The sequence below is a fragment of the Neophocaena asiaeorientalis genome, unplaced genomic scaffold (genome assembly GCF_003031525.2).
Source record: "Neophocaena asiaeorientalis asiaeorientalis breed wild unplaced genomic scaffold, Neophocaena_asiaeorientalis_V1.1 scaffold670, whole genome shotgun sequence".
NCBI classification, from domain to species: Eukaryota; Metazoa; Chordata; class Mammalia; order Artiodactyla; family Phocoenidae; genus Neophocaena; species Neophocaena asiaeorientalis.
In genome coordinates this window covers 188,500-215,945 of record NW_020175080.1, presented here as the reverse complement: position 1 = coordinate 215,945, position 27,446 = coordinate 188,500, and the positions used below count along the sequence as shown (strand labels likewise).

The 27,446-nt window shown below is 45.6% G+C and overlaps 1 protein-coding gene across 1 annotated transcript in view; it reads left to right on the top strand.

Moving 5' to 3' along the window:
* FHOD3 (formin homology 2 domain containing 3) overlaps nucleotides 1-27,446 on the top strand; it is a 429,142-nt gene that overhangs the window by 332,338 nt on the left and 69,358 nt on the right. Inside the window, 3 exon segments of the mRNA XM_024764148.1 lie at nucleotides 15,754-16,050; nucleotides 23,963-24,475; nucleotides 24,478-24,791. Of these exon segments, the coding sequence (XP_024619916.1) occupies nucleotides 15,754-16,050; nucleotides 23,963-24,475; nucleotides 24,478-24,791 (1,124 nt within the window).

Sequence of the window (27,446 nt, the reverse complement as noted above, 5' to 3'; positions counted from 1 at the left end):
TAATAGTGGTGAGAGTGGACATCCTTGTCTTGTTCCTGATCTTAGAGGAAATGCTTTCAGTTTTTCAGCATTGAGAATGATGTTTGCTGTGGGTTTATTATGTTGAGGTAGGGTTCCCTCTATGCCCGCTATATGGAGAGTTTTTATCATAAATGGGTGTTGAAATTCGTCAAAATTTTTCTGCATCTATTAAGGTGATCATATGGTTTTTCTTCTTTAATTTGTTAGTATGGTGTATCACATTGATTGATTTTATTTCTTTCTGGTTCAGTCTTGGAAGGTTATACGTTTCTAAGAATTTGTCCATTTCTTCCAGGTTGTCCATTTTATTGGCATAGGGTTGCTGGTAGTAGTCTCTTAGAATACTTTGTATTTCTGTGGTGTCTGTTATAACTCCTCTTTTTTCATTTCTAATTTTATGACTCTCAACCACTGCGCCACCAGGGAAGCCCTCCCTCTTTTTCTTGATGTCTTGCTAATAGTTTATCAATTTTGTTTATCTTCTCAAAGAACCAGCTTTTAGTTTTATTGATCTTTCCTATTGTTTTCTTTGTTTCTATTTCATTTACTTCTGCTCTGATCTTTGTGATTTCTTTCCTTCTGCTACTTTGGGTTTTGTTTGTTCTTTCTCTAGTTTCTTTAGGTATAAGGTTAGATTGTTTATTTGGGATTTTTCTTGTTTCTTGAGGTAGGCTTATATAGCTATAAACTACCCTCTTAGAACTGCTTTTGCTGCATCACACAGGTTTTGGATTGTCATGTTTTCATTGTCTCTAGGTATTTTTTGATTTCCTGTTTGATTTCTTCAGTGATCTCTTGGTTATTTAGTCATGTAGTGTTTAACCTCCATGTGTTTGTGTTTTTTACGCTTTTTTCCCCTTTAATTCATTTCTAATCTCATAGCGTTGTGGGCATAAAAGTTGCTTGATAGGATATTAATTTTCTTAAATTTACTGAGGCTTGATTTGTGACCCAAGATGTGACCTATCCTGGAGAATGTTCCATGTGCATATGAGAAGAAAGTATAATCTGCAGTTTTTGGATGGAATATCCTACAAATATCAATTAAATCTATCTGGTCTACAGTGTCATTTAAATCTTCTGTTTCCTTATTTAGTTTCATTTTGGATGATCTGTCCATTGGTATAAGTGAGGTGTTAAAGTCCCCCACTATTATTGTGTTACCGTCGATTTCCTCTTTTATAGCTGTTAGCAGTTGCCTTATGTATTGAGGTGCTCCTATGTTGGGTGCATATATATTCACAATTGTTATATCTTCTTCTTGGATTGATCCCTTGATCATTATGTAGTGTCCTTCTTTGTCTCTTGTAACATTCTTTATTTTAAAGTCTATTTTATCTGCTATGAGTATTGCTACTCCAGCTTTCTTTTGATTTCGATTTGCATGGAATATCTTTTTCCATCCCCTCACTTTCAGTCTGTATGTGTCCCTAGGTCTGAATTGGGTCTCTTGTAGACAGCATATATATGGGTCTTGTTTATGTATCCATTCAGCGAGCCTGTGTCTTTTGGTTAGAGCATTTAATCTATTCACGTTTAAGGTAATTATTTATATGTATGTTCCTGTGACCATTTTCTTAATTATTTTGCATTTGTTTTTGTAGGTCCTTATCTTTTCTTTAAACATCTTTTTTGGAGTATAATTGCTTTACAATGGTGTGTTAGTTTCTGCTTTATAACAAAGTGAATCAGTTATACATATACGTATGTTCCCATATCTCTTCCCTCTTGCATTTTGTAGACAGCATATATATGGGTCTTGTTTTTGTATCCATTCAGCCAGTGTGTGTCTTTTCGTGGGAGCATTTAATCCTTTTACATTTAAGGTAATTATTGATATGTATGTTCCTATTCCCATTTACTTAATTGTTTTAGGTTTGTTATTGTAAGTCTTTTCCTTCTCTTGTGTTCCTTGCCTAAAGAAGAGACTTTAGCATTTGTTGTAAAACTGATTTGGTAGTGCTAAACTCTCTCAGCGTTTGCTTGTCTGTAAAGGTCTTATTTTCTCCATCAAATCTGAATGAGATCCTTGCTGGGTAGAGTAATCTTGGTTGTTTAGCATCTCATGCCCGTCTCTGGGGTCCACGCTTTTAGCCGCGGCTCGCGCCCATCTCTGGAGCTCCTTTAAGCAGTGCCCTTAATCCCTTGTCCTTGTGCACCAGGAAACAAAGAGGGAAGAAAAAGTCTGTTGCCTCTTCAGCAGGTCTAGACTTTTCTCCGGACTCCCTCCCGGCTAGCCGTGGTGCACTAACCCCCTGCAGGCTGTGTTCATGCTGCCAACCCCAGTCATCTCCCCGCGCTCCGACTGAAGCCCGAGCCTCAGCTCCCAGCCCCGCCCGCCCCGGCGGGTGAGCAGACAAGCCCCTTGGGCTGGTGAGTGCCGGTCGGCACTGATCCTCTATGCGGGAATCTCTCCGCTTTGCGCTCTGCACCCCTGTTGCTGTGTTCTCCTCCACGGCTCCGAAGCTTACCCCCTCCGCCACCCGCAGTCTCCTCCCGCGAAGGGGCTTCCTAGTGTGTGGAAACCTTTCCTCCTTCACGGCTCCCTCCCACTGCTGCAGGTCCCGTCCCTATTCTTTTGTCTCTGTTTTTTCTGTTTTCTCTTGCCCTTCCCAGGTACATGGGGAGTTTCTTGCGTTTTGGGAGGTCTGAGGTCTTCTGCCAGCATTCAGTAGGTGTTCTGTAGGGTTGTTCCACGTGTAGATGTATTTCTGATGTATCTGTGGGGAGGAAGGTGATCGTGTCTTACTCTTAGGCCATCTTCCGAATCTCCCTTCTATCCTGCATTCTTGAGCCCACTTTCTGTGTATGTCCTTTCCTTCTCTTGTGTTTCCCACTTAGAGAAGTTCCTAAAGGAACTAAAGCATTTGTTGTGGAGCTGGTTTGGTGGTGCTGAATTCTCTTCACTTTTGCTTGTCTGTAAAGCTTTTGATTTCTCCGTCGAATGTGAATGAGATCCTTGCCGGATAGAGTAATCTTGGTTTTAGGTTCTTCCCTTTCATCACTTTAAGTATATCATGCCACTCCCTTCTGGCTTGTAGAGTTTCTGCTGAGAAATCAGCTGTTAACCTTATGGGAGTTCTCTTGTATGTTATTTGTCATTTTTCCCTTGCTGCTTTCAGTAAGTTTTCTTTGTCTTTAATTTTTGCCAATTTGATTACTATGTGTCTCAGTGTGTTTCTCCTTGGGTTTATCTTGTATGGGACTCGCTTTGCTTCCTGGACTTGGGTGGCTATTTCCTTTCTCCTGTTAGGGAAGTTTTCAACTATAATCTCTGTAAATATTTTCTCTGGTCCTTTCTCTCTCTCTTCTCCTTCTGGGACCCCTATAATGTGAATGCTGTTGCGTTTAATGTTGTCCCAGAGGTCTCTTAGGCTGTCTTTATTTCTTTTCATTCTTTTTTCTTTATTCTGTTCTGCAGCAGTGAATTCCACCATTCTGTCTTCCAGGTCACTTATCCTTTCTTCTGTCAGTTATTCTGCTATTGATTCCTTCTAGTGTAGTTTTCATTTCAGTTATTGTATTGTTCATCTCTGTTTGTTTGTTCTTTAATTCTTCTAGGTCTTTGTTAAACATTTTTTGCATCTTCTTGATCTTTGCCTCCATTCTTTTTCCGAGGTCCTGGATCATCTTCACTATCATTATTCTGAATTGTTTTTCTGGAAGGGTGCCTATCTCCACTTCATTTAGTTGTTTTTCTGGGGTTTTATCTTGTTCCTTCATCTGGTACATAGCCCTATGCCTTTTCATCTTGTCCGTCTTTCTGTGAATGTGGTTTTTGTTCCACAGGCTGCAGGACTGTAGTTCTTCTTATTGGGAAAGTTTTTAAAGAAGGATATTATATGATCAGCATGATAATTTCATAGATGGCAAGTAGGCATCAAAATCTGTGAAAGGTCCAAGACTTTACCCTACTTATAAGCTAGTAAATCAGCCCGCTTTTGTCTCATGGGTGTTGGCAGAAGACACGAAACTCCTGGTTCAGAAACAAAGGACTTTATTACTCATAGCAATAGTAGTAGCCAAAATACCAGCATTTTGCCATTTCTCCAAGCCCCAGTTTCCACAAGGTGATGTGAATAAGCCCAAGTGATACCTGCACACACACTGAATGGAACCCTGAGTTTAAGGGCCTCAAATCTCATATTGGGCAGTAAGCGTGTCTTCCCTTTGTCCCAGAGGGAAACATGGTCTTGATCACAGTGCGCAATAAACCAGGCAGTAGCTAGCTCCAGAGGGAGACTCTTTCTCTGTCTTTCAAGGCTATTTGCTATGCACACATCCTTAGATAGTCCAGAACAAAGGCTTTCAATGCATCAGCTTGTAAGACCCCAGAAACATGATAGACCCATGGAGAATTATTTCCAAGTTTTGGGTTATAATGGTTTTTAACCAACATTTACCATCAGATTTTCATCCTAAGATCTGTTTAATGTAAACAAAAAATTCAAGTTTTAAACAGCCATTACCTTGTTTGTTCTTATTTGACAAAAAGAAAGAGCATCAGGAGCTGTAAAGCCCAGTCCGGAGCAGGCACTGTCTGCATGTGGAGGTGGTACCGGGGAATCTGCAGGGACATCAGTGCCTTTCATCCCAGGTAAAAGCCTTGGGTAAATGCTTCCAGGTATAGTCAGAAGGCCCTCCACAGGTAGGGACAGTGAACATTCTTAAGTCAGTGTGGTACTTCACATTTCCAGAGTCAGTGACTGAGAGCTCGGAAATAGCAAAGAAGAATAACTCTCAGGTTTCTTCAAGCATCTTTATCTGTGCTCAACCTGTACTCCGCCATCTCCACCACTCCTCTTTTCCTCCCAGCACCTCTGCCTCCCCCACACCCCTGTCTTTCCCCCACCCCCTCCCATAAAGCATTTGTACAGAATGATACAACGCCGGCAGTGTGGCAAGATAATCAAACATTGGTTTTCCAGTCCTTAAAAATGTGCTTTTTCAAGAGAATTCCTGGGTTCAGTGAATCTTTAGAGCTTTCCAAAGCTGTAATGTCTTCTGAAGAAGCTGCCTCCACCAGGTACTTTAGGAAGTTCCAGTAGCTTTTTGTTGACTTTCTAGATCCAGCAGCTCTGTATCCTTGTGTATCTTCTAGATAATCTCTAGACTCGACATGTTATCAGGCTTTCATGTCTTCTACTTCTGTCATCATTGTTTTCTCATCATTTTGTCTCAACCTTTCTCAGCATTTTGTCTCAGCCTTCTTACTGACTCTTCTTCTAGCTGCCCCCTAAGTGTCAGATTTTTCCAATATTCCTTCCCCAGCAACCCCCTATCTTCATGCCACACCCTCTGGCTGTACCTCCACATCCCCATCTGTGAATTTTTAACTACCTACCAAGTGCTGAAAACCTCCAGGTCTGCATCTCCAGCCGTGGCCTTCTTGAGCTCAGGACACATGTATCCAGTCTCCTTAGGCATCGCCATCTGAATGCTCCTTAGACACTTCAGACTTACCAAGTGCCATTCGGGGGCTTTTCGATGGGAGATGTCACTCATCTCTCACCCATAAAACCCCTAACCTTCTCATACCTCCTAGTCCTTATCTGGTTAAGACCATCTCTCCTGGCCTAGTTATTTAAATTGGAAGCAGACATGTAACTTTGCCTCCCCCCTCAATGCTCACCCCTACATCAAGTCAATCATCAAATGTTTATGTGCTCCTTTCTCTCAAATCAGCCCCCTCCCATGCCTCTCCATTGTCAATGCCTTAGTCCCAATCTTAACCATATGTCATCTGGACCATTTCAGTAGCTTCTACTATATCTCACCTCTTCCATGTTCTTCTTACAGCCCAGCCAAAAAAAAGAATCATGTCTATATCTTGTTTTTAAAATCCTCTAGTGGCTCTCCATCATCTACAATGTGAAGGTAAGATCTTGCATGGCACTCAAGACTCTTGGTTATCCAGTCCTACAGCCAGTCTCTTACCACCATAACCACCTGTACATGTTACTGTCCATCAGGACCAAACCACCCTCAGTCATGGAAAAGTGCTCTATTCTCTCAGGCATGCTTCTGTACTTGAGTGCCTTCACCCATGGGGTGCCCACTGGACTTTTATCCATCTAGTTGAAGCATCTTCTCTAAAGCCTCTTTGAGCCCTCTCTTGTGTTTTCCTTACATCTTGTGCATGCCTGGGATATAGGACTTATTTCACTGTATACACAGCAAGTGGTCCTCTCTCTTTTGTGTGCTTCTCAGAGGAGGGCTAGTGCCTGTACTCACCTTTGTTATCTTCCAGTGCTTGAAGCAGAATAAGCCTTTAGGAAATGTTTTATGAGCTAATAAATGAAAAAAAGTAAGCAAGTACATTAATCTACAGAGATAGCTGTTTCCCCTGTACGCAGAAATTTATTGCATGGACCATGCACATCTTTGACTATATAGGCCCCTCTGTAAAGACTGAAGAAGTGTTGGTGGCCTAATGTAGACAGAGAACTCGGGCAGAAAGTCAACATAATGTACGTAGACCATTTCTTTCTCAGGATCTAACTCTAAAAGAGGGAGAAAATTCAGAGGATGACTCGACAAATTGACAATTAAGATATTCCTTCAACTACCTTTAAAAATACTCATTTTAAGTGAACTTTTCTCCATTTCTTTGTGAATAAATTTGCTAACAAGTGCAAATAAACTGAATTACTGGCTAAGTGGAAAGCCACATCCATTAGTGACTAGATGTAAGTGAGGAAGGGTCAGCTTTTAGGGATGAGAATTTAAAAGTGGGATTTCTAGTCATACCCCAATTGCAGGCCAGCTGGCTCTGCTTAGGCTTGGCCAGACTCTACTGGCAGGAAGAGCTAACATTTTCTTTAGATATTAATTGTTTTGATCTTATAATGTCTCTTGGATATTACCTAAGAGGCCACTTTAGCCTGAAAAATATTTTAGGGAAGATATTTTTTCACATCTGACTTCCTTGTGCCTAACACAAGGCCTGACGCCTGGGAGGTCTCAGTAAGTATTTATAGGATGAATGAGTGTTGATACTAATCACATTAGAACATCTCATCAAGAGTAGCTACATCCTGGTAAGCCTGAATTAGCAAAAACCCTCAAGTTTGATCACTTTTTTGCTAGCTGTTATTATTCAGGACCATCCATTTTAATGCTAGTGTATCTCTTCCACAATAGCAGTTTGGGTTTTGATGTCACTGCTGTTTCTGTCTGGGACTTGACAGGAGCTAGGGGTGCTGTTGAAATGCATTGCCGGTTTGGAATTAGACAGTGTCTTCATCCTTGAGGAAGGGCTTGTCTTTCTATTTGCTCTTGTAAGGAAATGGGCATGTCATTAACCCAGGAGCTTCTCCAGCCCTACTGGGAATGGAAGGATGAACGCATATTGGAGTCTATCCTTGTTTGACACTGAACCAAGACAAGGCCTATCTATCTGACTTTAGAAGAAGAATTTAAATAAGCTCAAAGGAAGTCTTTATAACTGTGGGTTGATGTTTGGGATGATATGGTTTGAGTTCAAGGTAACAGCAGAGCAGTAAATGATATGGTCATCTTAAATTGCTTTTCATTTTCTGTTTCTAGTGTGAAATAGAATCCATATATTAATCCATATTACAGTAATTGGACCTGAAACCGGCTGCTTCTTTTTTTGTCCTATATGATATTACAGTGGAGTTGTATCATATACACGTTTAACCAAGTGAATTTAATCAGGAGCATAATCTGAGGGGCAAAAGGGGGGAGTGAAAATTACAATTTAAATAGTGCTTGTAATCCTGCTTAACGTACAACTCAGGTGTGTGTCCCCAGGTGAACACAACATGAGGGCCGTGGATCTGGTTTTTTCTTGAGCCATTCCTGACTCTCATGTGCCTCTTGTCATTTGAACACCTTGCTGCACCCAGTGTGATTTAAGAGTTTAAGAACCTGTATTTGGAGATAACATGGCCCGTGACTATAAGCCCAGGACTTCTTACACTGTTGCACTGAAACTCAGTGAAAACCTGGATCGTCAGAACTCTGAGGGTGGGTGTGGGATCCTACAAGGTGGCATCTTCCAAAAGGACTTTTGAAGGTAATCTTGACCATATATGGTTTTCATCTTAAGAGGTGGCTTAGGCCCGAACCTGTTTGGAAGATCCAGCTCTAATTTTGAGGACAAAGCTGGGCTTAATTTTAAAGGCATACAAATTCATTAGACCCATGAATCAGTATTTTGCAGGTAGTGTCTTTTTAGAAAGCTGAAGTAGGCTGAACTTGTGCCCATCCTAATGAAACTATTCCTGTAGAGCAATGATTCTCAACCAGGAGTGATTTTTTTGCTCCCAGGGGACATTTGGTAGCATCTGAAGACATCTTTCGTTGTCACAACTGGGGAGGAAGTGGTCTTGGCCTCCAGTGCGTGGAAGCGAGGAATGCTGCTAAATACCCCATAATGCACAGGATAATAGGATACAGTGCCACCCACAACAAAGACTTATCTGACCCCAAATATCCAAAGTACTGAGTCTGAGAAATCCTGTTCTAGAGTGAATCTGAGTGAACAGCTTTGCAAGAAAACACCAAAAGCAAAATCTAAAGAATTTTCAAAGTTGTGAGCTTCATCTCATGGGACCTTTTTCGCATTTATATGATTAAACCACAAGTTTAAAGTCGATGGTGTTAGTTATTAGCTCTGAACGGGGGAGGTCCCTGGAATCTACACAGTTTGGAGCAACTATTATAGAACTGGCTGGCCCAGCCCTCAGTTTCATAAGACCTGCCAGAAAGCCAAGTCCTGGCAAAGTCATCGAGACACCATCACAGACTGAAATCAATTGAAGCCACCCAAAGACTTATTAAGTTCAGATCTTTCTACCAGCAATTTATCTCTTCAAAGAAAAATTGCATGACAGGAGATTCCAGTTGGACACTCCGGACTCAGCTGTCAGGGACATTGATGAAAGCAGAGCTGGAACATTTGTGCCCACTTTTTGTTTTGTGTTGTTTTGTTCTTCCAGGAATGATTATATACTTGTCCTTTGCGGCTTAAGTCACCCACTGCACAGTGTAACATCATGATTAACAGCCCAGTCCAAGTTCAAATCCCAGCTCTGCTCATCAGCAAGGTTCTGTTGGAAGTAGATGGCGCATGCTCAGAGGGTGCCCGCAGGCAGGCAGCGAAGGGACGGTTTGCAGAGGTGCGGAGAGGGTCGCGGGACCATCAGAGGGCAGGGAAGCACCCAGAGACTAGCAGCAGTGGGAAACTGCCAACACTGTTTCTGCCTCCAGGCCTGGAAAAACTTAGTGAACAGCTAGGACTTGGTAAGAGCTGTAGCCTTGGGAGAGAGCCCTGGGGACAGAAAAGCTGGCCTGACACCTTCTGCCAAAGTGACCCCCCATAAATACGCCAGCCTCTCCTTCCTCCTAGCTTTGCAGGTACCTCCCGGGGCCGACCCGTCTGAAAGTGAGAGGGAACGCAAACTCTGCAGAGACCAGCCTCCCAGGGCACAAAGGAGCACAAAGAATGGGTCTAGAAGAGCAGGCCTAGAGTATTCAGTATGCTGTGTAGCCCTGGACAAGTTACTTAACCTCTCTGAACATCATTTCTCACACGGGAACATTAATCTTCATATTGTTGGCATGAGAATAAAATAGGGTGACGTGTCTATAGTTCCTAGGACGGCACCAGTGTGTTGAAGGCACACTATAGACGGTAGCATTTATTCTTACTTCACTTAAGGCCAAACGGGGCCGGATGTCTAGTAAGATTTTGCGGTTCAGATGAGAAGTTGGTGCTGGGCTTTTAAAGGGACAAAGAACTAGCTAGTCTGAGTCAATGTCTGCCCCGGCTGACTTGGAACAGGGAATGAGCTGAAATCCTCAAGGCCTGCTCTTTCCTCTCACCCCAGTGTTGTGATCTGCATGAGGGACGTCCCAGTCATCAGACGGGGCACGCTTTTTTATTCTCTCAACAAACACACTTAGGTTTTCCCTCTTTCACTGTGGTTCTCACGTTGATGGGGTCCTACCCTGGCTCCCCAGCCTCTCTCTCCTGTAATGTCTATTTCCTTTGGTTAAAGAATTCCCTTTAGTGGCCATGTTCAGGTTATGGGTCCTTCCCCACAGGCTGGCAGCAACCAGGTTCCTTGTTACTTCCTTCTGAATATACCGTGGACCTCTTCCTTCCTGTTATATCTTCCACATTCCATGAGTTATCCCTTACCATATCCTTTTATACAGTTTAATTTTGTTTTGTTGGTTTTTTTTTTTTTTTCTCCTCCCTTATACTCCCCCACCTCCAACCTTAAAATTTAGTTTAAAGTTCTCTGAATCAGGTCAGTGCAGGTTCCGGCCAAATACATTTTTCTGGCCTTTGCTAAGTATGTTCTCTCAATGCCAAGATCCCGTCAGTCTGCTCTCTCAGGCTGTGGCCCAGCAAGACAGATCCCAGTTTTGGACGCCTTCTATGTTGCCAGGCATTTCTTGCCATGTCCTCATTTCACTTCCAAGCTTGCACCCACCATGGGGAGAAGGGCTGTTGGGCACCTGGGCCTGGGCCTTCACTGTTCCCTCCCAGCCTCAGCTTTCTGAGGGCGGTAAGAGACCCCTCCCCACAGAGGGGTCTGAGGGTTTAGTAGAGAGTTGGTGCGCAGGGCTCAGGAACAGCGCCCCAAAGGGGGCCACAGGCCTGCAGCACCCCTGCTCTCCTCGAATGCAAACACACTGCTTCCTCCAGGGGATCCTGGGATGGAAAACTTCTTCCCACTGTCCAGAATCTCTGTCACTTGCCCATGTGTTCTTCCACTGATGCCATTTATTCATTTTCTTCTTCTCTTGAGCCCCCCCTGACTGGCCCCCCCTTCCTCCTCAGTCTCTTTGCGGGGTTTGCTTCCCGAATGTTCACCCAACACTGACTAAGAGCCTCCTCTGAAGCTACAGGCCCACCTCAGCTGTCCCAGCCAGAAGTGTGGTTTGCCTGTGATTTGGGTGTAGTCAGGGGTCCTCTCAGACAAAGTGAAATGTGGCCTGTCTCTCCGTGAAGCAGCCATCACTGCCCTCCGTGTAAAGCCCCAGGTCCTTAACTCACCTTATGAGGCCCGTTGCCCTAGCCACTGCCGCCGGACAGCTTTCATTCCTCCTGCCCACCCTGTGCTCCCGGCTGCACGTGCTCTTTCCTTCTGCCCAGAACATTTGTGTCCAGTTTTCCCTCTTAAACTCCTTTTCATCCTTGGAGACTCTGCTTAAATGTCCTTTTGGCACAGAGACTCATGACCTGTCCTAGGCTTTGCAAAAACCCTTGCCAGACCTTCCCAGGGCAACATGAATTTGCTCTTAGAATATCCATCATGTTTATAAATGTTTTTTATTGTGTCTGGTGGGAGCTGAGGGGCTGGGATTTCCCTGTGTCCGTTGGTGTTAGGGTTTGCCCACCTTTGCCGTGCTGAGGCCACGGGTGACATGTCGGATCTCTTAGCATCCCTGTAACCTCCATAGCAACAAGAGCTGGGTCTGTCTTGTGTGTCCATGTGCCTCTCACCACTGGTACTGTTATTGGGTATCAGTGAGAAGTTGTGAGCAATTTTCATCCCTTGGTATTGGCAAATATCTTAGCTCCCTCGAGGACTTTTCCTGCAGACTTTCACGGTCCCTCCTATTTCCAGGGGACTCGGCAAGGGTAGATGATACTTTTTCAAACCAGGCCTGCTGAGAGGGCAGCTGGTGTGGCTTAGGGCAATGACTCAGAAGGAATGGTTGTGAGTATGTGGAGGGGACTGCTGGTGACCGAGGTCCTGATGAAAGAGAATAGGAAGCCGGGCAGAAATGTTCGTGAATTCAATGTGTAGTCTCACAGTGTTTCCTAAGTGTCCATGAGAACTTTGTGAGAAGATGCTGGCCCCAAGACCACACTGGGGGCCCTTGGACGTGAGAGGAAGGCAGAGTCTTGGTCCCCAGAGAACTTGTGCCTTGTCATTCCTGTGTTTGATTAATACAGCTCGAGGAGGGCTCAGCTATGGGTCCTTTCCAGGGACTCCCTGCTACTTGGTACCCAAGGCCCTCACTTGGGTGCCTGGCTGCATACCACCGTGACCCCCATTGATAGGATTCTATGTCCCGTGTCACTAGCCAAGTGGTGAGCCCTCTGAAAGCAGGGGTGTGTGTTGTGCCCTTGACACATGTGCTGCCTGGTGTATTGAGTGCAGAGGGTGTCAGGAATGTGCAGCCACGCGTGTTTGCTCTCTCTCATCTCCATTCTCCATCTTTGGTGGCTTGGCTTGACTTGAATGTGTGTGAATTTTATTTAATTTGTTCATCTTTAGAACAGCTTCACACACCGCAGATTTGCAGTGAGGCCTTGTGGACACTGAGCCTGCATTCTGGTCAAGAGGTAGTTTTGGAGATGATTTCCTCCGCAGCAGTGATGAAAGAGAGAAACTACCCCAGCGGCTCTAGAGCACATTTACATGTCTGACTCCAGGAAGTAAGGCTGGAACGTAGGGGGATGAAATTACACTATTTATTCCCAAGAATGTGTGGCTTTCTAGAGCTTGCATGTCCATTGCCTCACTTGTTCCTGCAACTGCTGGCTGATCAGGGGCCAGAGTCACTGCTGAAGTGGAAGGAAACATGCATGTAGGCTGGAGTCAAAACAGCCATCAAATCGTGGATCCTTCCTGCTTTGTCTGCCAGTCTCCTGGGGATGATGAGTAGACTCAGGCTGATGGCAACCAACTGCACCCATCTCCCCATCAGTGATAAAGCCCCACAGAGGCACCCTTGCCAGTTTTGCCATATGCTCACCAATTAAAACTTAAATGCACGCCACATGCTAGGCTGTTGGAAACACATTCTCGTTTTGATGTGGCTATTCTGAAGTAAATGTGTGCAAGAACATATGCTTTCTGTCAACCAAACGATGACACTGCTGTTGCTAAAACTATGCTTTTGCCGTGCTAGTAAAACTATGGGGTTCTGTTTCTCTTTGCTAAATGCTCTATTATCAAATGCAAAAGAAATACCATAAAAAGTCCTTCAGCACCAAAGGGAATTTTTCTCAAAGGTTTTTTCACTCTTTCCCTGTACCCAGCCTGGTTTTTGCTTTTAAGGAAGAATGCCTGGGACTCCCCTGGTGGCGCAGTGGTTAAGAATCTGCCTGCCAATGCAGGGGACACGGGTTTGAGCCCTGGTCCAGGAAGATCCCTCATGCCGTGGAGCAACTAAGCCCATGTGCCACGACTACTGAGCCCGTGTGCCACAACTACTGAAGGCCACACGCCTAGAGCCTGAGCTCCACAACAAGAGAAGCCACTGCATTGAGAAGCCCGCGCACCACGACGAAGAGTAGCCCCTGCTCACCGCAACTAGAGGAAGCCCATGTGCAGCAACGAAGACCCAACGCAGCCTAAATAAATAAATGAAGGAAGGAAAGAAGGAAGGAAGGATGAATGCCTGACACACCCATCTTGAGCACATGGGTTCACAGTCGTGTGCCCTTCGATTTCCTCCTGCTACTGCCAGCCAGTGCATCTCAGCCTGGAAACTTTGCTCTCTTATCACCAGTTCCAAAACCATCCCTCTTGGGGACACCCAGCAGACAGCAGAGGGCCTTTGCCACCCCATCCTCATTTCCCCCATTCTCCCCAGGAAGCAGGTGCATGTACTAGGCTGGAGTCCCCAGCAGAAGACGTACAATGTGTCATCAAGCCCGAGCGGGCAGAAGTCCCTCTGTCCTCTACACCCAGTTCCTACCTGAAGGGCACTGGTGCAGTTCCCACGGAGGAGGATTTCTTCCGTGTGGAGGTTGGAAGTTACCCAGGATATAAGGAGAGGCTGGCATTTCATTCTCTACACTGCCTCCCTCTCTCCCCCCACAATTCCATACTCATTCTCTGAGGAAGGCAGCCTGAGAGCAGGTGAGGGGCGGGGGTTCTGGACCCAGTGAGTCCTGGCAGAATGACTTCTTGCTGGGACGCTGAGGGCAGGTGGGCCCCCTGCCCAGTGAGGCCTGAGCTTTGCTCTCCCACAGTAATGCCACTGCCTGGCCTGCTGGGAGACCTGCTTTGGGCACCCCATTGCCAGCCATCCCTGCTCACCTGAGCTGGCAGGATATCTCCACAAAGAGAGAGCCCTCTGATCCGCCTGTTCTTATAGGGTCAGGGCAAGCCCCTTACATGCACCAATCCTCCCTGAATCTCTATTGCTTCGAGCAGTATGTACGTAGGGCTGGAGCACATGCTCTTGGTGGCACTGCCAGGATTCCAGCAATGTGGCTCTGCCAAGCCATGAAGGTCAGACCCTCAGGAGTGACTCATCCTCCTCTGGCCTTCACAGATGACATTTTTTTTTTTTTTAATTCCCAATCATTTTGCTACCCATTCACAGCTCACACCTGAGAGGGTTGCTCAGCAAAAACATGCATACGGCAGACTGTGCCATTTCCCTGCTTCCTAGGGGACACCCACGGAGACTGAGCAGCAAATCTCCAGCCTCGACAGGTTTACAAAGAGTTCTGTGCCCGTGAGTGCTGCTTCTAAGTAACTTTCAAGTGTATGGAATAACTTCACATTATGAGCAAACGTAATTCAAGCGAAGGGTGATGGACCTCACTGGTTTAGCCACTGATAGGATATCAGGCTGCTCTTTGCTTATCAGCTTGATTCACCATGGACTTTTCTCCTCTTTCCCTGAAGAGGCAGAAGGATCATGTATTAGTTTGCTATTGCTGTGTAACAAGTTACCACAAACATAGCTGTTCAAAACAGCACCCATTTATATTATCTCACAGTTTCCATAGGTCAGAAGCCCAGCATGGCTAACTGGGTTCTCAGCCGGGGGTATCACAAGGCCACAGTCAAGGTAGTGGCTGGCTGGGCTCTTATCGGGAGGCCCTGGCAAGAGTCCACCTCCAGGTTCATTCGGGTTGTTGGCAGAATTCAGATTCTTGTGCTTGCAGGACCGAGGTCCCTGCTCCTCGCTGGCTGTCGGCCAGGAGTCATTCTCAGCTTCTAGAGGCCACCACATTCCTCATCACATGGCCCCTTCCATCTTTAAAACCAGCACTGATGTGTCAAATACTTTTTTTTTAAATAAATTTATTTATTTTAGTTATTTTGGGCCACGTTGGGTCTTCGTTGCTGCGCGTGGGCTTTCTCTAGTTGCGGCAGGTTGGGGGCTACTCTTTGTCGCAATGAGCATGCTTCTCATTGCGGTGGCTTCTCTTGTTGCGGAGCGCGGGCTCTAGGTACACGGGCTTTAGTAGTTGTGGCGCACGGGCTCAGTAGTTGTGGCTCGTGGGCTCTAGAGCACAGGCTCAGTAGTTGTGGCACACGGGCTTAGTTGCTCCGCGGCATGTGGCATCTTCCCAGACCAGGGATCGAACCCGTGTCGCCTGCATTGGCAGGCAGATTCTTAACCACTACGCCACCAGGGAAGTACTTCATCAAATATTTCTTGTGCTTCTAATCTCTGACATTCTTTTCTGATGCTAACCAGAAAACACTCTGTTTTTAAAAGGCTCACCAGGTTAGATCAGGCCTACCTGGATAATCCCCGTATCTTAAGGTCAAGAGACTTGAGAGGTGAACACCAGCTTCACGGCCCCTTCCCTGCAGTGCCTCAGTCTGTGTTTGACTGAATAACCAGGGGACGGGAATCTCAGGGGCCAGTTTAGAATTCTGCCTGCCTCAGACAGCACGGAGAAATCAGCCTCATGTTCAATCTCACCCTCGCTCGACGCTTCCAAGAAATTCCTGTCCTGCTCATAATCTCCACTGTTATCTCCCCCAGCGAGCACCGGGGATCCTGAGCCTGAACCAGAGGCAGAAGCGGAGGCAGAGGCAGAGGCGGGACGGGTGGCCGATGAGGCCAGCCAGGAACTAGCCCCTGCCCACGCGGGAGCAGAGAGCGAGGTGGAGCGGGCCCTGGAGCCAGAGGCTGAAGAGCGAGCCTCCCTGAGCGAGAAGGAGCAGCAGAATGAGGCAGTGAACGAGCGGGACAACTGCTCGGCCTCCAGCGTCTCGTCCTCCAGCAGCACGTTGGAGAGGGAGGACAAGGAGGACAAGCTCTCTCGGGACAGGGGGACCGGTAAGGAGGCCCCCTTTCCCCGTGAACACATCCCAGGGAGCCCCGGGGCAGGGGACCTGGTTTGCTGGCCTCTGAGCTGACCGGCTGGCCCAGCTCACTCCCCAGACTGTCCCCCAGTGTCTGGAGGGGGGTGTGGCCCCACTCAGCCAGCCAGCAGCTTCCTGCCCTGCAGAAGGGCCCCGACCCTCTGCCACAAGGCTGCACCGTCACTTCTACAGCTGGGAAAAGGGCCTGATAATGAGGGCAACAGGGGACTTTTCCTGAGGAACAAACCCCAGAAGAGAAATTCCTCATTTCCTTCTAACTGATTAATTGTGAGTAGTAAGTGTGGCTTTTTTCTGATTTAAATTTAGAGACATGTCATGTTGTTGTCTACTCCCTTGAAAGAGTGTTTGCAAGGAAGTGTGTTAAGCCACTATGACTGAACATTGCAGACCAGAGCAGATTTGGTGAAATGAATCATATGAGTACTTTGAAAACCTGCCAGTTCACAGCATGCAGAGATCAATTTGATGTGCTCAGCTGGAATGTATGTCATTTAGGTAATTTTCCACAATATGCTCAGGACCACTCTTTTCTTCGATACTAAGTACGTGCTTTTTCTTATGGAATCATACCTTTTTGGTGTTATCCCCAATATTCATTCAGTTTCTCCTGTTTAATGGTGACTTTATGTTTAGGGATCAAATGGAATGTTAGTCCTCACTAGGGACTTGGGGAGGGTGCCACACAGGGTTCTAGAAATTGTAAACAATTCAAATAATCATTTGAATTATGATTCATATGTGACACCATGGAGTTGGTTTTCCTACCCATGACCTGTACACTGTCAGGGTGGCAGGAAGCCACCTCCTTCAACTGACTCTCCTCACCAGTGAAGGCATGTCTTATGGGCCAGGCTTCATTAAGGCTACACAGTGACACAGACTCAAGGAGCTTACATCTTAGGCCCAAACGGCAGCTGCAAGGGCCTGCCAATCAGTGGCACGACCCAGGCATGATACGTTAGTTCACAGATTAAGAATACATTGTCCCTGAAGCCTGGATGAGTGAACAAAGATTGAATGAATGAATGAAGCCATAATGTCTCCTAGGAGACCTGTCAATCAATGGCTTAGTCTAAATAGTTAATATTTGAGTTTTCACAGTTATATTATTCGATTTTATTCTGTATATCACTGGTCACCATTATATAGTGAAAAAGGAGGACTTAAAATACTTTATGTCTTAGGAATTATCGCATTGAAAATCTTGTGTCTGGTTGAAGATGTGTGTGCTAAAAGGATTACATATATTGATACTAAATTTCTTTCAAAGTGAGATTCCAGTTACACTCTCAAATTCTACTTGTCGTTACTCACATTTAATGTAATTCGGTCACAGTACAGGGTGTCGGGTAGGTCTGCTTGATCATTTGGCCTTAAATCATGTTTTATTCTATTATGAGTAGCTTGAAGTATTATTCATCATAACTAGGTTTAGCAGGCCTAAAACATATAAACAAGTTGGATTAGTAAAAATAAGCCAGGGAAGAGAGCTTTCGTGGATCAGATTGCCCAATATCCTTCCAAATAAGGACAACTTTCCAAAAATGGAGACTCTGCTCCCAGTGAAGAACCATTGACTTTCTCCCAAAAGCTGGTGGTGTCCAGGAATTGGAGCTTTGCAGTGACTTTTCTGCTTCAGTCTGGTGCTGTGAAGAGATGTGACCATGTTTATTTGTTGTAGCTTATTGGTTCCTAAAAAAATCCCGCTGCTCATGGGCACATCAGCTGCTGTGGAGACAGAGAAGCTCTCTCACCAGAGCTTTTGCTTTTCAGAATTTTCTCAATTAAATCACAAAGGCAATCAAAGTGATTCCCAGTCTTATTTCTCACAGTTGTACTTATTACTTGAGAATGAATTTGTAGGGCTTGAAAGAGACCCAACTTATTGCAGATGTGTGTTTTTATTTTTCTTTGTTTTCATGTGTTCCACTCCCTGGCATTAGAGTAAGAGGCTTTACTGTAGCATTCATCACACTTTGTTGTAGTTATTTGTATAACTGTCCTTTGTCTCTATTTGAATGTAAGCTTTGTGAGGATGGGGTGGTCTATCTTATTCATTGTGAGTCCTTACTTCCTGGCTGGGTGCCCAGAACATAGTAGGGCCTCATAAAACCACTGATGGATAAATGAATGAATCTGGCTAAGATGGAGACGCCCCCATTGCTCCCACGTCCTCCGTTTTACAACTAAAATACCAACACCCTGGATGTAACAGAACAACCAATCATAGGAGGACTCTGAAAGTTGGAAAGAATGAAGCAGACTGCCTAGGAGGCTTTAGACTTGAACGACATGGCAGTGAAGCTTCAAGGAAAGCCGATTTCCTTAGCCAGAGGATTGGGAAAGGCGTTGCCTAACAGAACAGAAAATCTTTTCTGCTGTTAATAAGTGCTCTATCCTAAATAAGGTCTAATGGAAAATTTGCCACTGTCCCACCTCTCCCCCTAACCCAGTGGTTTCAGTGAGACTGAAGAGGAAGTGGCTTTCTATACAGCACCCCCATGGAAATAGGAGTGACAATTCTGCCGTTCCCTCCCCTCCTCAACTCTGTGGTGTCAGTGGGACTCAGAAGGGAGCCAGTCTTCTATCCCCTGCCCAGTAGAAGCAGGGAGTGCTCCAGTTCCCCTGCTGGGGTAGTGTTGGCCTAATGGGGAGCTCAGTCTGTCCCCTGAAGGGGAGAAGCAAGTGGGTCCCAATTCCTCCAACAGGGTAGTGTCTGTGGGGTCCTGTGGGGATCTGAGCCTTCACCCCCACCCAGAAGGAGCTAGACTTAATGAGGAGTGGAGAGGGGACTAATAGCATTCTCTGTCCCCACCACCACCATCCTTGTCCCTGATGCTGATGGGAGCACAGCAGAGAGCTGAGCTTCCATCCCCATCCGGTATAAACAAGGTAGAATGATGTGGAGGTGGTACTAGTCTGCACTCTTTTCTCCCCAAGCCAGAATCAGTGGGGACTGGTGGGAAGCTGAGCCTTCACCTCACTTGGAGGCAATGAGCCAACGTGAGTTAATGCCTCACATCCACTGGGAAGATGCTGGTGGGGTCAAGGGGGCACTGAACCTCCAACCTACCCATCTGCAGTGAGGGAGTGTGAGTCAGCCCTCTTCCTGGGTGGTGACAGTGGGACCCAGCAGGGAGCTGAACATCTACCTGCACCAAGCCCTGTATGCTACACCCCAAAAGGGTGACTACCTGCAAAAAGAGAAGATTAAATATTATCCAGAGTCTATCAGATGGTACCGAAAATACCCAGGATACAATCAAAAATCACTCATCATATCAAGAAGTAGGGCAGTCACATCTTGAATGGGAAAAGACCATCCACAGGTGCCAACACTGAGATGAATCAGATGCTGGAATTATCTGTCAAAAATTTTTAAGCAGTCATCATAATAATGCTTCAGTGGACAGTTACACTCAGGGCTCAGGAAATACATGAAAAAAAAATCTTAGCAAAGAAATAGGAGTTATTAAAAAAGAACCCAAGGGAAATTATAGAACTGGAAAATACAGTAACTGAAATAAAATATTTGACATGCTTTATTGTTGATTGGAGACAACAAAGAAAATAATCAGTGTACTTGAAAACAGATCAGTAGAAATTACCAAATCTGAATAACAGAGAAAAAAAATAGACTAAAAAAAATGAACAGAGTCTCAGGGACCCATGGGATTATGTCAATAAAACTAACATTCATTTCATCCGAGTCTGAGAATAAGAGGAGAGAGAGTGCAATGTGGAAAGATATTTGAGGAAATAATGGCTGAAAATTTCCCAAGTTTGGCAAAAGGTATAAATCTACAGATTTAAGAAGCTGAGCAAATCCTAACAAGGATAAATCCAAAGAAATCTGCACCAAGACAAATGGCAAACTTCTGAAAATTAAAAACCAAAAAAATAGTCTTTGGAAAGAAATAAATAACATGGTACCTATAGAGGAACAGCAATGCAAAGGATAGCAGGTTTCTCATCTGAAACATGGAGGCCAGCAGGAAGGGGCACAGCATCTATCAAGTGCTAAAAGACTAGAACTATCAACCATGAATTACATATACAGTAAAAGTAGCCTTTAACAATGCAGGGAAAGTAAAGACATTCTCAGTTAAAGAAAAACTAGGAGAATTTGACACTAGCAGACCTACCCTTGAAGAATGGCTAAAGGAAGTTCTCCGAACAGAAAGGAAATGATGACAGAAGAAGGCTTGGGACTCCAGAAAGAAAAGAACAACAGAGTGGGTAAAAATAGGGGTAAATTTAAAAATGCTCTCTTTTTACTCGTGAACTTCTTAAATCATATTTGATAGTGGAAGCAAAAATTACGTTTGATATATGGTGTTCAGTATATGTAGAGGAAGTACTTAAGACAATTGTATTTTTAAAAGTGGGAGGGTAATGGGATCAAAATGGAAGTAAGGTTTATACACTTCAAAGCAGTAAATACCAATAGACTAAATAAGTTAGTGTATATATTGTAATACCTAGAGCAACCACTAAGAAAATTACACGAAGCCATGTACTCAGAAACACTCTAAATGAATCATGCTGAAATTCTAAAAGATGTTCAAGTAATCCACCCAAGACCAAGAAAGGAGAAACAGACACTGAAACAAAGAGATCAAACACAACAAATAAAACAGAAGACTTAAGCCCTAACATATCAATTAAAAGACAGAGATTTGCTGAGTGTATAAAAACACAACCCAACTACATGCTATCACATACAACACTCATTTCAAACGTAATGACATGGGCAGATGGAAAGTTAAAAGTTGGGAAAAGATATCATGCCAACATTAATAAAAGAGAAGCTGGAGTGGCTATATTAATATCAGATAAAGTAGACTTCAGAGCAGAGGAAATTACTAGGGACAAAGAAGCACCCTACATAATGATTTTAAAAAGACCTAAATGAATGAAGAATGTAAACGAGAAAACCAGCATTCAGAATGTTACCTGATTATGCTCTTTCCCCTGTTGCCAAAATAAGTAACTGCCAACATTTCCCAATAAATGGAGAGAGTGAGGCAGTCTGTTCAGAGAGACTCAGCCACTTTATCTGCCACAGCCTCCTGGCATCAAAGCAGTCTCCCTATTTACAGGACTGTCTGACCAGCTGTAGAAGTTTTTCCGTCGTGTCCTTAAATGCCACCTCTTCTCTCTTTGATGGTGGTTATCACCTAAGTGTATTTTGTTTGTGAAACCAACCTACAAGAGGGCTTAAGAGTTCCTTGTTCTGGTGTTGGTGGTGAGCTTAGGCCACTGTTGAGGAGAACATAGAGGACAAAGCTACACAGGAAAAAATGGAGCACCAGGGGGCCTCTGTGCTTCCCCAGTAAATACCTCCTCAAGATGAAGGCCCAGCTATGTGGGAGAGACCAGTGTCCCCCCCCCAAGCCGGTTTGATCTGGCTCTTCTTTGGTAGAAAGAAGACTCCTGATGCTCATGTCCACGGCCTAGGTCTTCTGCCCCCTCCCCAAACAAGTATCCACACAGGCCCTAGATATCTGATGGAACTCACATCCTGAAATGCCCACTGCACAGCCCTGCTGGCCCTTAGGAAGCAAATTCAGAGGGATGACATTGGTGACCATTCATTCATTCATTCATCCTAGGTGCTGGGGATACAACAGGGAACAAAACAAACCCAGATCCCTGCTGTTGTAGAGTTTACATTTCAAGGAGGAGCACAGCTTAACAAGTAATGATAACCATTCCCGTGATGGGGCAGAGGCAACAGTAAAATCAAAAAGGGAAACGTGTGGAAGATTAGACAGTAAGAAGTGCTTGGGCAGAAAATAAAGCAGGAAAGGATGAAACTGGGGGGGAGAGGGAGGTTTGCACAATTTTAAATAAGGTGATCGGGGAAGATTTCACTGGGAAGATACTATTTGAGCAAAGACCTAAAGGAAGTTGAGAAGCAAATTGTGTGATTACCTGGGTTTGTCCCAGGAGGGGCAAAGATCCTGAGGCTGGATCACCTCACGCTTGGTGAGTTCTAGGAATGTCAAGGAGCTGCTGTAGCTGAAGAGGTTCATGTGTGTATATCTGGGGTGGTGGCAGTGGTAGAGGTGGTGGTAGGAGAGGAAAGAAAATTAAGGTGGGATCACACGTGGCTTGGGAACATTGACAGGTCATTGACTTTTTGTCTCAGTGAAATGTGGCACTATTAGAAGACTTTAAGCAGAGAGATACGGTCGGACATTGTAACACATCACGTGGCTGTGGTGTTGAGAACTGACTGCAGAGGGACAAGAGTGGAAGCTGAGACCAGCTAGGGGCTCCCCTGCAATACCGTCGGCAAGAAACCATGCTGGATCGGACCGGGGTCATGGCAGGAGTGGTGACGAGAAAAGTGGCTGGATTCCGGATGTAACATGAAGATTTAGCTAACAGGATGCCCTGCTGTGTGGGGTGAAAGAACAGGATAAAAGTCAAGGATGACTCTGAGGCTTTTGGAATTGGCAGCAAGATGGGTGAAGTAGCCATGTCTGAGGTAGGAAATGACTGCAGGAGAAGCAGTTTCAGTGAGTGGATGGGAGTGAGGGCAGAAGGTGGTATTTCAAGCCCTGAGACTGAATGAGATGGTGACTAAGAAGATGAGAGTGGATGCAGAGAAGAGGTCCAGGGACACTTAAAGACAAGGAGGAACCAACCCAGGAGACTGAGAAGGAGCAGCCAAAAAGAAGGAGGCAAAGCAAGTGAGCGCAATGTCCGGGAGGCCAAGCGAAGGACATAAGTCAAGGATGAGGGAGCGACAGCTGTGTCTAGTGCAACAGCAAGGTCATCGGTCACCCGGAAAGGAGCATCTTTGAAAGGGAGCAAAAACTTCACTAGACTGGCTTCAACAGAGAAAGAAAGAAATTGGAGATAGCAAAACAACTCTTATAAGCAGCTTTCCTTTAAAAGAAAGGAGAAAATTTGGATTATAGGTGGAGGCATAAGTGGAATCAAGTGAGGTTTTCTGTTTTTGTTTCATGGGTAAAATTATACCATGTTTATATGCCAGTAGGAAGGCCTAGTAGGGGGAGCATGGGAGATGCAGGATGGAGAATTGCTGGAGTGGCTTCCAAATGCACGAGTGGAGCGGTTGACCCCCGCTAAGAGGACGGTTTGTCAGTGTCACAGGACAGAGGCCATGGTCAGGGTTCAGGTGCAGGTGGGTGGGTGGAGGCAGAATGGAGGCCCTGGAAGATCTCTGACTTTGTCTATTAAGTTTTTGAAACAGGAAACAAGGCCATACTTGCAGAGGATGAGATGGGTGGGGGATGCTAGAGGAGAGTGGAGGTGTGTGAAAAGTCATCTAGGAGAGGTCATGGATGGGACCGCCAGGCAGCATCACCTGAAGACTGGTGGCCATGAACTTAAAGTGTGACCAATGGCATGGTCTGTGCATTTCTCCAGACACATTGGCTGCCCTGATGCAGAGGTGGAGTAGGGGGAGAAAGGGGGATAACTCTACAGCCTTTCCAACATCTGCCACGGATGAGGGAGCATTTCCTTGCCTCCCTGTGTGTAGTTAGGGCAGAAGCCCCTTAGTTATCCTGGGTGGGTCCTGACCAGCTGTCATGGGTGGGCAGCAAAGGTGCGGAAAATTTTTCCCATGAGCCTAGGCCAGAGCTACAAGCAGTGTCATACCTACAAGAGTCTTGGGTCCTAGAGTGGGTCATTGGCTCTTTGATGTAGCATCTCTTTCTGATCAAGAGCGTCTTGTCAGGCATGACCACCTTCCTCTCCAACTGCTTTATTTCTGTGCCTTCCTGAATCCCTCTGTGTGCAATGTCCACATGGTGCCTAGTTGCTTTTCTCATAGTATTGAGGCCCATGCCACGTTCTCACTTTTTGTTTTCCTGTGAACTTTTCAGGTTTGTGGTCTGCGGGTGTTCAGGATGCCGGTGTAAATGAGCAGTGTGGTGACATCCTGACCAGCAAACGGTTCATGCTGGACATGCTGTATGCCCATAACAGAAAGCCCACGGATGATGAGAAGGGGGAGGGCGAGACCACGAGGACCGCACAGGGGGCGGAGGCCGTAGCCAGCCTGGCCAGCCGGATATCCACCTTGCAGGCCAACTCTCTGGCCCAGGATGAGAGCGTCAGGAGGGTGGACGTTGGCTGTCTGGACAATCGGGGCAGCGTGAAAGCCTTTGCTGAGAAATTCAACAGCGGGGACCTAGGGAGAGGGTCCGTCTCCCCTGATGCCGAGCCCAATGACAAGGTCACGGAGAAGGTGTCGGCACAGCCCAAGACGGAATCTGACTACATCTGGGACCAGCTCATGGCCAATCCGCGGGAGCTCAGAATCCAAGACATGGATTTCACTGACCTGGGGGAGGAGGATGACATTGACGTCCTGGACGTGGACCTGGGTCACAGGGAGGTCCCCCTCCGCCCCTGCTGGACGGCGTGCCTCCCCCTCCAGTCCCCGGTAATTTATTGGCTCCTCCTCCAGTATTCAGTGCTCCTCCTCAGGGCTTAGGGTGGCCCCAGGTACCCAGGGGTCAGCCAGCATTCACCAAGAAAAAGAAGACCATCCGTCTGTTCTGGAATGAAGTGCGGCCTTTTGAGTGGCCGTGTAAGAACAACGGCCGCTGCAGAGAATTCCTGTGGTCGAAACTGGAACCTATTAAGGTGGACACTTCCAAGCTGGAGCACCTGTTTGAGTCTAAATCGAAGGAACTGGCTGTCTCCAAGGTACCGCTAGCATCCAGCATGCCTCTTGATTTGCAGTTACTTTCAGCTGTCGGGTAGAACGGAGAGATTTGTTGTATATAAAATGCCCTTCATGTCGCTCTTGCTATTTGCTAAAAAAGGCAGTTGGTATAAAAATCTAACCTTTAATACAGTACTCTCAGTGCCACATGCTAGGTGTGAGCTAAATGCGTCAGGGACACTTCATTGCTAACATGGACGGCAGCTTACTAACACCAACAGGCGAAATAGCTTTCAAAGAGCCCAGTAACCTTGAGGAAGAAACAAAAGGGTTACCCAGGGGATGTTAGTATGGCCCGACAGCAGACGTTGACATTCTCTAGAGGAAAGTAGGCTTGCTAATTAATCAAACATACCGACTTCCTCCCGGGGATGTGTTTATTCACACTTAACCTTTGTTGTTTATGGTTGATAGTAGTAGTTTGAACCTCAGCTGTAACCACACAGTGCTTTCACAAAGGCAGTAATCCGCGTGGCATTTCTTCAGATAATCCCCTGGCTGAGTCAGCATGCTGCAACTATCTAGATATTTCCAAATAACCATATAGTTAGCATCCTGTAAACATTACACATGTATCTAGATTTCTTATTTTTCATAGATGTTTGAGAACCCTGTAGGCATTGCTGCTGTGTTATTTTTAACAGAGATATTCTATCGGCTTTTATAAATGGAAAGCTCTGTACGTGAAGTTACTGGACATCAAAGGTAAAGTCATGGCTAATGAACACTGAGGAAGAGGCTGCGCGATGCAGTCACAGATTTTATTTCTTATAATTCACTGCGTTAATAGGCTCTCCTTTACATATCTCAAAGAACTGCTTTTTTAAAAAAAACTCTTGTGATTCTGGGTATATTAAAACAGGTTTAAGACTATCTTCTCAGGAACTAAGGGTAAGAGAAAATGCTTTGTAAAGTATAGTTGAAACGTGTAAGAACTCATTATCGTGAATTCATTCCAGCTCCATGGGTTGCTTCACTTAGCATCGTATTGGGTGAGTATAAAGGTGCCTGAGTTGGGCTCCCTGACCTGCCAATCGGGCACTGAGTTTGAATCAAAAAGTATGTGCAGCGTCCTCAGGACAGGAGTATCCTTCAGACGAGGACCCGAGTGATGGCGTTAGCGCCTGTCACCACTGTGTGACGCTGAAAGGCTAGGGCGGGAGCTGTAAGCGGTCAACTTCCTGTTAAAACCTGTGCCTGGGGGTCTGGATCTACCTGCTGCTCTTCCTGAGTTGGCTTTTACCCTTGCAATGATTTCTGCCCAGTCACAGCAAGGATGTGAATCTAAACCGTTTCCAGCCCTACCCCACCCCACCCCCAAGTCAAGATTAAAGTTTTCTCCTGTTTACAAATCAAACTGCTAGGATCCAATACAGAAAATCGTGCCATCAGTCCTCTCCTCCAACTGGAAGTAGACCCCCTCTTGTCCTCTCTAGAAAATGACACTAAGAGAAGTGATGTTGGGCACCTGCTCTTGGTGTCTCTGTGTCCTGACTTCCCAGGACTGGTCACGTGTGGTGATGAGCCACCCTCATGCCCCCTTCAATTCTTACTGTCAGACCTGGCATCTGGGAGAAAACTGGCCTGGCGGGGTTGAAACAGCAGATGTGGTGGCCGGGAGTTACCTAGGATGTGCCCTCACTCCCTTCACGCTCCCAACACGCTGATCTGGTTGGCCCGTCTCCATCGTCCCGTGTGGCTGCCTGCACCCTCTGGGCTTTCCTTGGTTGCTCCTCAGCCTCGGAGGTTGCTGACGGGGAGGCTGGCTCTTGACTCAGGGTGGGAAGAATAAAAGAGTAACAGATTGGCAGTGAAGGCACTTCTGACTTCGTTTTTACAAAGGAAATGGCAAAGTTAAAAGCTTCCTTGAGAATACAGAAAATGGGTTCACCTCCCCCGCCTCCTTCTCTTGATCCCACTGTGGTCGGTGATAAGAGCCTGGTTGGTGCCCTCTCAGTAGCCCAAAGTTCCAGTCTTGCTTGAAGTAGGTGGCAACCTCTTAAAATCCTTTATTTCCCAGCTTAAGGACAAACGTTCGCCTAGTTTTTATAAAGTGAGAGCATAAGAGGAAAAGTAATACATTGAAAAATTTACCAAACTGATTCCAGAATGTTCTACAATGAGACCCAGGAGACCATCTTGGGAGGCTAGGAAATGTGAGTAGGGGGTAATTGACAAATGTTACAAAAGGTGAGAATGCAAACTGGAGCGTTGAACCTGTTATGTGTATGTTACCCATAGAGGTACAACCAATTTTACTTCTGTTTCTAATCCTTGACTGTGATTTTCATAAAACTCAGCTGTAAACAGCCACTTCCGAATTCTGGCTCATGAGAAGTTTTTCATTAAACGCGATAGAGTGCATCAAAACTAAAATAGACTTCACAAGGCAGCACAGAGCAAAGGGAATCAGTTGTAGTTTCCATCAGAAAACTTACACCAGACTAGAGTTACAGGGCATGGTTATGACCAACCGAGTTACCTCTAAAGATCCATGTGCCAGATCCAAGGCTGGGTGACCACTTAATGGAAATGATAAGGACGGAAAGATGTGCTTTTTGATTTCCTTTCCAAATAGTTTCTGGAACTGGATCTTCTTTTATCTCACAGCAGGGTGGGGATATATATATATATAT